General features: G+C 34.1%; 3 protein-coding genes across 4 annotated transcripts; 2 read left to right on the top strand and 1 right to left on the bottom strand.

Annotated features, from left to right (window-relative positions):
• The first annotated feature begins 2588 nt into the window (after positions 1-2588).
• LOC105220034 (farnesol dehydrogenase) lies at positions 2589-4105 on the top strand. Its single transcript, XM_011196415.3, has 6 exons — positions 2589-2868; positions 2932-3097; positions 3153-3279; positions 3391-3526; positions 3722-3856; positions 3935-4105. Exons 1-6 carry the CDS (start codon positions 2725-2727, stop codon positions 3977-3979), a joined length of 753 nt encoding a protein of 250 aa, XP_011194717.2. The 5' UTR covers positions 2589-2724; the 3' UTR covers positions 3980-4105.
• A 746-nt stretch (positions 4106-4851) lies between these two features.
• On the top strand, positions 4852-8289 carry LOC105220044 (GTP-binding protein SAR1). 2 transcript variants are annotated; one of them, XM_011196435.3, is made up of 6 exons: positions 4852-5115; positions 5755-5823; positions 6227-6346; positions 6406-6471; positions 7353-7588; positions 7663-8289. In XM_011196435.3, exons 2-6 carry the CDS (start codon positions 5781-5783, stop codon positions 7777-7779), a joined length of 582 nt encoding a protein of 193 aa, XP_011194737.1. In that variant the 5' UTR covers positions 4852-5115; positions 5755-5780; the 3' UTR covers positions 7780-8289. The 2 variants fall into 2 exon arrangements, with proteins under 2 accessions (XP_011194737.1, XP_054083685.1); XM_054227710.1 differs by lacking the exon at positions 4852-5115 and adding an exon at positions 5278-5302.
• LOC105220038 (bifunctional arginine demethylase and lysyl-hydroxylase PSR) lies at positions 7913-10361 on the bottom strand. Its single transcript, XM_011196424.3, has one exon. It carries the CDS (start codon positions 10212-10214, stop codon positions 9009-9011), a length of 1206 nt encoding a protein of 401 aa, XP_011194726.1. The 5' UTR covers positions 10215-10361; the 3' UTR covers positions 7913-9008.
• Positions 10362-10638: the final 277 nt, after the last annotated feature.

Genomic DNA, 10638 nt, shown 5'->3' with positions numbered 1-10638 from the left:
GTAAGAAAGCTCCACCAAAAGACTTGAGTAATATCTTGAAGTGATTTTTTCTTGCAAAAGTACTTTAAGATTTACATAATTATATACGATATATGATTTAACACACAAAATCATATTGGATTAAGAAGCCATACAACTTCAAATAACCACATAAGTAACTCGATATGACTTATATGAAGATACTGCATTTGAATTTATGTAATTTATATTTACATATACAAAAATCAGCTCACTTAACGTGAACACCTCAATATGTGAGGAATTTGAACAAATTGAGATACATGAGAGATACCATATTTAACTGTAACGAATGGAGTTAGAAGAGTAATGCTTTCATAAAAAAAAATGTGAGAAGACTCCTCGAGGAGTTTCACGCTCTGTTATTTAAATTTAGTTTGGTTTTATTCAGAAAATATTATTACGACTGCTGCTATATATATTTCTGGCCTAGGCAACACTAAGTGTTGTCTGGTGCAATCTGACATTTCCATTGGAAAGTTTGACATTTTTTAGCATAACATCACTCAGAACGTTTTGTCATTACATCGTGAATTGTTTTATTTACAGGGAATTAAAAAATTCATCTCGGCCAAAAAATGGAATTAACTCGTGTGATCATTTTTACAACTTTCGACGTGGATTATCGCGACAAGAGTGCATCGATGAACTAAAATCTTTGTATGGCTATGAAGCACCACCCTATAGCCCTGTGAAAAACTGGTACAACGAATTCAATCGTGGTCGACGCTCGCTCAAAGACGAATTCCGTGAAGGTCGTCCAAAAACAGCCGTTGTGCCAGAAAACATCGATGCCGTGAACTGATAATGCAAAACCGTCATGTAACGTACCTTCAGATAGAGGCATGCCTATGCATTTCTCCCACCAGCATACATTCGATATTGCATGAGCACCTGGCCGTGAAAAAGGTCTGTTCTCGGTGAATCCCGCACAATTTGACAATCGCTCAAAAAAAGGCTCAAAAAAGTGCTTCGAAAATTGGTTTGAGCGCATGCAAAAGGGTATAAATCTTGATGGAGAATATTTTGAAAAACAATAAAACCATTTTCGTTGATAAATATTCCTATTTTCATTATTAGGCCAGAAATATACATATATAGCAGCCCTCGTATATAATCCTCTAAATCTTAACAATTTTTTCCTCTTAAACAGTTCTAACATCAGTTCATCCAATCTTATTCATATTAGATCAATTATGTAAATGCTTCCTTTTCACACAAGAGTGTAACTGAGATGTTTATATACGTATATATAGCCTATAGCTACCGATACTACGATAATGCTGTCCAAGTCAAATAAATTATATTCTTACATATATATCATTTAGATATTTAAGTGACGCAATAAATTGACAAACCTAAAGTAGGGTTGGAGTCATCGGGACAATGAACGCGCGGCCAATGGGTTGATATTCACATGGATGCATTAGCACCTTGGGCACAGATTGACTTGCATATTAATTGAAACATATGTACATACATATATATACAATTGCAACAATTGACATGGATAAATATTGACAAAGGGCATGAACAAAGAAATTTAGTCAATTAAAAGTGATTAGTGCGAATTACATCATAAAGTGAAGTGAGCAAAAAACTGCAAACCGTTGAATGCACTTTTGTTGAGAGCTTCCAGATTGTTTAAAATTAGTATATCTACATATATACAGTTATAGTACTCATAACCCCTCAGTAGAGTACCCATGATACCCCTTCTCCAAAGTTTTTGTTATATTCAATGCATGCAATCGAACCCCTCAGAGAAAATAACTAGTTAAAAAACTCGTACGACTTTTTTGCCATAACCTAACTAGTTATTTTGTTACAATACAATTACATACAAGTAACTTGTTTTTTTCGAGAGGTTAGGTTAGTTTAAGGGGTAGATCTCCACGACTGTAGATATTCTCACTTAGACAGCTTCAACTTTCCATTGTAGAAACTGTTTTCGGTCTCCATGGGCCAAATATACCTTGTTGTCCAGCGTTTGGCGAGCTCGCGCGAAGTCTGTATGACCAGCACTCTAACGCAAGTGTACTACGGACTACCCACAGGCTTCCACTTCAATGTAAATGGTATTTACCTCTCTTGAAAGCTGGTCTGCTCTTTACGACAGCTCCTTCGTCAGATTTTAGTCAGAAATATACCAATCTCGGACTAGTTCGAAACAGTTTAAACGAAATATACTTCAATAGTGGAACAAAACGTTGGCTTCTACTTTTAAAATTAGAAATTGTTAGAAATTAATGAACAGTTTATTTAAGTAATATTTAAGGATATTCAATAAATTAAGTCTATTAAACCATTTAAAATCATAACGAGTCTGGTCTTCTTGGAACTAGTTCATTTTCAGTTCAACTATTCCACTGCTCTCTGGCTCATGTGTTTGTAATTATGCAAGTAAATCAGCAATCATTTTATATTTCTGCGTTTTAGAGTATTAAATATCCAGATCAATTGCTTCAGTATCCGCTTCTCCTCTGTCATAATGAATTAATGCGCCACTGTACACCGCTTGCGGGTTATGCATTTTTATATGAATAGATCCACAGCTAAGCCGGCTACTTAGGTTGATGCTAAAATTAGCACGTCAAAGCAATCAGTCAGTGTTCGACGTTGAAAGCGAAAGACGGCTTGACTTGCCACTTGACAGTTGAATAGAAGCGAAAGCTAAGGAACTACGCAAAGGTCTTCCTACTGAAAATGTCAGCTGCAGCAGCAGAGTGTGTGCAACAAGTGGCACTTGTGACCGGCGCATCTGTGGGCATTGGCGCACAAGTTGCTGTGCTCTTAGCTAACAAAGGCATAACCGTTGTGGGATTGGCACGACGCTCCGAATTGATCGAGGTACGCATATGAAGAGTTGAGTAAAGGGAAGAGTTCAGTTATTAGAATTTATTTCTATTCAAGGATTTGAATAAACAAGTGACAGGACGCGGCAAAATTCATGGCCGCCACTGTGATCTGAGCAATGAGGAATGCATCACTGCCGCTTTCAAATATGTACAAGAGAATTTCCCACCAATTACAATACTGGTATGCAATGCAGGCATGTTGAAGGCGAATTTTATATCAGGTAATAAGTAATTTAGAAGTTCCGTTGCAAGTGTTTAACATTGTGTTCCTCAAAGAATCCAGTGGCAAGGATATGAGAGAATTGTTCGAGCTGAATGTGGTTGCTACTTCCATTTGCCTGCGTGAAGGATTGAAGCAAATGCGTGCGAGTAAAGTGAAGGGCCACATCATAATTATGAACAGGTAATAATTTCGTCGCTTACTGTCAGCACAATTCAAATTGTGCCCCAAAGTATCGCCACAGAATTGTAATTACACCTGTTTTACTAATTTTTTTCATTCGCATTGACCCAGCATCCTCGGCCATCGCATACCGGAAGTGCCAGTGCCGTTATTTAGCGTTTATCCTGCGACGAAGCATGCTTTAACGGCACTATGTCAAACCGTCCGTCAGGAGATACATTTTCTCAAGTTAAATATTAAATTAACGGTGAGTATATGAGATATTATTGGTATATAGCTAGTAACTCTAAATCCTCGTTCATAGTTTTAATGATAACTCTTTTAGGACATAATCTTAAATCGGCTATAAACAATTGAAAATTATAACATTTTTATTATATTCTTTATCATTACGAATTCAATTTATTTATATATAAATATGCATATTTTCTTATATATACAGAGCATAAGTCCAGGCATGGTAGATACTGATATGTTGAACGTTTATTCTCGAGCTATTGCCGATATGCCAAAACTGCAGGCCAATGATGTAGCTCAAGCGGTTATATATGCATTGGAGACGCCAGATTATGTGCAGGTAAAATACTTCAAGTGCATCACAAGTTAATAAAATTCAAAATTAATGTTTTATTATTTTCCATTTTTCAATATACAGGTTGAAGAAATCGTTCTACAGGCTATGGCCCGTTTTAATGTATAATGTTTGTAGACATGGCATATCAAGATTCATATTCATACATATATATGCAATTATAGAATTTTATACGATTACTTAAACAATTTATTATTTCAATATTATTAATAAAAACCAAAATATTACAAAATTGGATTCTTATTTGATTGTGCCAAAAACCACTTCATAGAGAGGAGAGAACTACGTGCACTTTTTGGTGTATCTAGCTGGCGAATAAGAAATGGTAACAGGTTGCAAATGTTAATTATCTTAAAACAAATCTTATATAATATCTTGAAACCTCGAAAACAGTTTGCAATAGTGGTCAAATAAAATTAAATCGTATGTACTTTGTCTAACACACAATAGATGGCGCTTTGAATGCATTGATTTGGGGCTGAGCTATTTATAAATAAATACCAATCAGCAAATATTGGTGCAATATTTGTTTATTTAGAGTAAGTTTACACACACATCGCCAATAAAATTAACGTTTGGTTTTTATACATATTCTTTATAATTTGTAATTTATAATATAACAAATGATGTATACATATTTATGGCAATTTTTGTTGTTATAAAATGCACAGATATACAATGTAATGAATTACTTATCTCTACCTTTAATGGAAAATTAGAATTTAAATTGGAATTAAAAAATATTGGACGATTTGTTTCCGAAAAAATATCTTGGCTCTTATAAGTTGGATTATGAATACCACAACTATCATTTACTTTCATCGAAGAATGAGTACAAGCGATGTACTGACTTAAAAACCACAATAAATGACAATTTTGTTTACGTTAGAACTGTATGGGAAAAAGCGAGACAACACTATAGTTGATAGAAAAATGAAAGAAGGGCGAAAAGCAAAATTTCAACTATTTAATTTGACATTCTCTGCATTTCAGAAGGCAAAGCAAGTTCAAAACGCACACGAGGAAAAAAGTTTTGAATTGGATTTTGCTTTGCTGTCGTGTCGTTGTCGCTGTCTCCTCTGTCGTTGGCTATTCTTTTGTCCACTATCGTCGCCGTTGTCATCGCCTTCGTCTTTCTTTTTTAGTGTAAAAGAAATCGCTGAAACACGGGAAAAGGCGAGAATAAATTAAAAGTTTCAATATTTCTTTGAAATTTTATAATTTTATTGTAAATTATTTATAAGGTAAATATTCGTAGTGATACAATCGCCATTAGGTGTGGTGTGTAAAGCAAAAGTGAAGTGTAATGTTAACACGAGTCGTCTTATTTAAGCTGGCGTGATATGATTTGTATCTCAATCATTGGTCGCACCTAGTTAAACTACTTCCATTGTGATGCATATAAAAAAAACTACTTCTACTTGCTAAAATGTACGGTTCGCCAATACATAGTTTTCATGCAAGTTCACTTGGTCAAGAGATGGGAACAAGGGTTAATATTACAACTTCCTAGGTGAAATGTTAACGACCAAAAGTCATTGTTAATGTAAAGAAAGTTCCACATACACAGAAATCGGTGCTATGTATGCGACCTTGTCCCATTGTTTGAAAGTTGCTTCTATACCATTTACTGCTGCTTCTTACCAGCACAATTAGACATGATTTTCTGTACGAAATTTTTCGTAAAAATTTATTTCATGTCAAGGCCACAAATTGTGCTAAATAAGGCGTAGATGGGGCCAATATGTAGATCTGTTTCGTTTAATAATTTACCAGGGTACATAATTATAAAATATTGTTATATAAAAAAATATTTTACTTTTGTTTTTGTATTATATATTATAGCTATTGAAATATAAGTACATGTTTTATTATATTTACAGATAACTACACACCAATAAAAAGCAAAATGTTCATTTGGGATTGGTTCACTGGTGTTTTGGGATACTTGGGTAAATATTTAACATCAATTATAAAATATGTAGAAAACCTAATTAGTATGATTTTCTAAATTTGGCAAAGCAAACTGCGCGATTTTATATTATATACTGATATTTGTATAACACAAATAAATTATAAAATAAGTGCGTTTGTTTGCATTGACAGTGACAAAGGAAAATTTGGTCTGTGTTCCAATTACACAGCAATAATATATTATATGAAAATAATAAATATATGTAAGTAAAACCATATATGGGTCAATCTTATTGATAGAACTTTAATGATTAATTAAATGATTGTTATTTAAAAGATAATAACGATGCATACGTCAAGATATTGTATATTTTATGTGTAATATGTCTATACTTTTGTTTATCTAACGACACAAGCTAAATTTCATGTAATTTTTGCCAGGTCTGTGGAAGAAATCCGGCAAGCTCTTGTTCCTTGGTCTGGATAATGCCGGCAAAACCACATTATTGCATATGCTCAAAGACGATAAACTGGCACAGCATGTACCAACACTGCATCCTAGTAAGCAAATAATAAAATTTTGTTGTAAATAGTGTTTCATTTCCTGATTAATTATATAGCGTCAGAAGAATTGTCAATTGGCAACATGCGCTTTACCACATTCGATTTGGGAGGACACACTCAAGGTAAGTTAGATTATTTTTATATTAAATATTAGTGAAAATTTTAAATTAAAACAAAAAACAATAATGAACATTGCCGAAGTCTATCAACAAATTATTATAGTATAAATTTTATATCAACATTCATGAAAACCAAACTGTACAGTCAAAATGTAAAAAAAAATATTCTGATGCTTTGATCGGTTATCACATTTTCGTAGCTGTTATTATGCACAAAATTGTACGTAGTATACGTATATTATTATTACGCAACAGCTAATGCACATTTTTCAATTTGAAAAGGAATTTTTCTCACAAAATATAGTTTAAAGTTTGTACCATCCAAATTGGTTATGATATGTGCTATATGTTATATGACTGTATATATAGTATTATTATTAGCTTTGAAACATATACATACATACATATATGTAAATTTTTGTTATTTCCTGAACTCTGGTGAAAATATACATTATCATTGTGCACAAGTATTTAAGATAATAATAAATTCGTAAGCACTTTGGTATATATATCTTCCCATCAAACTTGACAATGATCGGGCATATAGTATTTGTAAGATTGTAAATGCTTAGTATGCAGATAAAACACTACATCGCGTTGTAGGAAAATAAATTGATAACAACTTGTGAATAGTTGTACTATTGCAGGCAAAATGAAAATGTGCGACTGCATCATGTTTATAAGTATTTTCAAAATATAATATATTCATACGATTATAGTATTTGCTTTAGAATTATATACTACTTTACGTATTGGTCGTATATAAAATAACTTAAAGAGCTGATTTTCAATTGTTTTAAAATAATATAACACAAAACATTGATAATCAAGATGCTACATATCGAAGGTATATAGTAAATATTTCTATCTTTATATTTATATAGCGCGCCGCGTTTGGAAGGACTACTTCCCCGCAGTGGATGCTATCGTCTTCTTGATAGACGCTTGGGACCGAGGTCGTTTCCAAGAGAGCAAAATCGAATTGGACTCATTGTTAACAGATGAAGCGCTGTCAAACTGTCCCGTGTTAATTTTGGGTAACAAAATCGATAAACCAGGTGCCGCAAGCGAAGACGAACTTAGAAATGTTTTCGGTCTCTATCAGTTGACAACCGGCAAGGTACTTAACATAAATAATATTATAAATATCTTAATAGCAGTGAATAATATATTTGGAAATCTCTTACATTTTAGGGTAAAGTGCAACGTTCGGAGCTTCCAGGACGCCCACTGGAGTTATTCATGTCTTCTGTACTGAAGCGACAGGGTTATGGCGAAGGTTTCCGTTGGTTAGCGCAGTACATTGATTAAAAGCTGATTTTTAATTTTCAATTCAAAACAAGTCGGATACAAGCTATTTTGGCAACTTTATACATACAAAATCGCCAACCAACAAGTCAATAAAATCGAAAAATCTTGCAATGGCATCATAACACGAATTAGAAGTGCCACAATGATTTCATATTAATACTTCAAATAGAGAAATTATTACAAAAATAACTATAACCCAACAAAATCAGAGTCTAAACCAGATGTGGATGTAAAACAGAAAAAAACAAAAAACAATGCAAAATAATGCGAGGGTAACGGTAAAGTTAAAATTAAGCGCAGTCTGAATCATTAAGTAAAAGTAATGAAACACAACACAAAAAACCATCCTATAAGCATTGTGGGTAGTATGTATATTTTAATTTTAAAGGGTAACACAAACGGATATTCAAACAATTCAATATCATTTCCAACCTTTCGCTCTAAGTTAGCTGCAATTTGTCTACTATTTGTTTAGAATTTCCAAATAAACAATTTTATAAAATGTATGTACATGACTTGCTGTTTTTATTGAAGTGGTGGGTGAATGTCCGCTGATTTTGTACATTTCTTGACGGCAACACCATTTGTTGTCCTGGCATACATCACTATATGATTAAATTTATATAAAATACAATATCTTGGGAGATAACTTAAAACCTCATCGATAAAAATCAAAACACATTTCATAAACGCAAATAAGTGACAAAACTTCATATTATCTCACCATCCACCACCAACATGAGTCCTACCCGGAGTAAGCACTCCTCGAAAAACAAAAAGATAGAATATTTTGTATAGTTTTTTAATACCATTTATTTGATGTAATGTTTCAATATGATTTTTAAAGTTCAAACTGGAAACGCTATATATTTTACTGTTACTACTTAGTGTCACTAAACAAATTAAAAAGTATACAGTCGCTTAAAATAAATCAGATCCGCGTTAAATATTGTTTAGAATTCTTACATAAATATATTTAGCTAAACTGAATTGTTGGATCGTTTGATTTAATGAGTTTAATTAATGTTGGGCTTGAAGTGCTTGGATATAAAATGTTAACTCTTGCAGTGCAGTAGCGTTTTCAAACGCATTCGGAGCATTCTAGTCAAGCTTTTATATTCACCTAATTTAAATTTGCCTTCTTCTTTAGATTGGTGAACACTATCATAGGGAGTGTATTGCACCTCTGCGTTTATCATTACATTTCCCTCACTACAACGCAGCCGACATCAAGAGCTGGATGCCATACCACCTCCCAAGCGCCTCTTTTTCTTTTTCTTAGCCGTTAAACTTTCTTGTCCACTATCCGTATTGGAGCTGCCACTTTCGCTGTCATTACCTTCGTTTTCGGATGATGACGATGAGGAACTGGATGATGAACTTGAGTTGCTGGAACTATCCGAAGCAAAGCCAGTACTCTGTTCTACATTAATACTCTCTGCAAGTTTTGCTAATTCAGGTTCTTTTTCTTGCAAAACACGTAACCATTTGCGTGATAATTTTGGTCGACCGCGTATACTTTTGTGCCAAACTATCGGGAAATTTGTGCGACTGCAAAAGTTTTGAGTGATGGCAATCGTTTCATCTAGATTCAGTACCACATGCCACCACCCGCCTGGCACAAATACAGTTTCACCCGGTTTTTGTAATATTTCAAGGGGACGAAAATCTGCTGGCCAGTCTGGTTGTTTAGTTCGTGGGTAAATTGTGTTGAACCAAGTTATTGCTTCATCGCGTTGTTTTCCGCCCACGGCGCTAGGTACTTTTAACAGTTCTTTAGGAGTTTGAGTTGGAAATAAGCACCAACGTTTATGGCCTCTAAGAAGTGCGTTCCAAGCGCTTGTTCCCAATGGATCTATGTGTATACCAGTACCAGAACGTTCCGGCCCCATTACAAACCAACGGTATGGTGGACGACGATCTTCTCCACAATGTTTAAACAAATCATCGCGGAAATACTTCGGTACCGTATAGTCATCAAGCAATTTACGACGACGATGATGTTCACCGAAGCTACTATCAAATATGTATAAGGGACTATCATCGAGAGTAGACCGCATATATTCAACATAGTATTTCATTTTCATTTTAACGCTGTAACCCTCGTTGTCTTCTCCACATTTAAATTTTTGATTCCGATATTTCTTTGCAAGTCGTGATACTGTCCATTTTTCTTCTGCTGGCCACCCTTCTTGGCAGCACTCAATTACTACTGGAAGATAAGGTTTTTCGTAACGCTCTATAAACTCCTCGGAACTGACGTCGGACTCCTTAATGCGTTCAACATTATCTTCGAATTTTTGAAAATCTTGGAATCTCTCGTAATATCGTAAGGCGGACCATGCTTCTTTGTCCCCCAACTCCGGACGTGCCCTACGCTTTACCTCACGAAGCCTTTTTCGAGAACGTTTTGGCAGTTTGAATTCTTCACTCATTTTATTGACGTAAATTTTACTTTTGTTTATAGTTTTTCTCTAATATTTGCAGAAACACTCAGATTTTACATTTATTTAGAAGAATAATTCCCGTAATTTTTGCTTTATTACTTTAGTACCGCTGTTTGTTACTGCCAGAGAAAAATTGACATCTGTTGGTTAATATTCGAGTGAGTACGTGACTTTTAGAAGCGTTGCCATAAATTTGAAAGCTACAGAATACCAAAAGTCGATACTCAATGTACGGGATATCGCCCATCTTTACTTTTCAATCTACGAAGCTTTTATTCCCAGTATTTCCATTTTCTAGCAGTAATCCTTTTGGACCTATTTACAGCAATGTTACCTTTTCCCTTATTATGATTCAAAGCGTCCATTAGTAGATAGATGGGAAATAAATTTAATATTATATACATAGACTATA

The sequence above is a fragment of the Zeugodacus cucurbitae genome, chromosome 2 (assembly GCF_028554725.1).
Source record: "Zeugodacus cucurbitae isolate PBARC_wt_2022May chromosome 2, idZeuCucr1.2, whole genome shotgun sequence".
Lineage (NCBI taxonomy): Eukaryota > Metazoa > Arthropoda > Insecta > Diptera > Tephritidae > Zeugodacus > Zeugodacus cucurbitae.
This window is presented reverse-complemented; position numbering and strand designations above follow the sequence as displayed.

Excerpts from the sequence above, each read along its gene's own strand:
- LOC105220038 (XM_011196424.3), bottom strand. The coding sequence starts at position 10,214 with ATGAGTGAAGAATTCAAACTGCCAAAACGTTCTCGAAAAAGGCTTCGT.
- LOC105220034 (XM_011196415.3), top strand. The coding sequence starts at position 2,725 with ATGTCAGCTGCAGCAGCAGAGTGTGTGCAACAAGTGGCACTTGTGACC. Across the intron at positions 2,869-2,931 it reads GACGCTCCGAATTGATCGAG|GATTTGAATAAACAAGTGAC; the intron begins GTACGCATATGA and ends TTTCTATTCAAG. Across the intron at positions 3,280-3,390 it reads CACATCATAATTATGAACAG|CATCCTCGGCCATCGCATAC; the intron begins GTAATAATTTCG and ends GCATTGACCCAG.
- LOC105220044 (XM_011196435.3), top strand. The coding sequence starts at position 5,781 with ATGTTCATTTGGGATTGGTTCACTGGTGTTTTGGGATACTTGG. Across the intron at positions 5,824-6,226 it reads TGGTGTTTTGGGATACTTGG|GTCTGTGGAAGAAATCCGGC; the intron begins GTAAATATTTAA and ends AATTTTTGCCAG. Across the intron at positions 6,472-7,352 it reads TTTGGGAGGACACACTCAAG|CGCGCCGCGTTTGGAAGGAC; the intron begins GTAAGTTAGATT and ends ATATTTATATAG.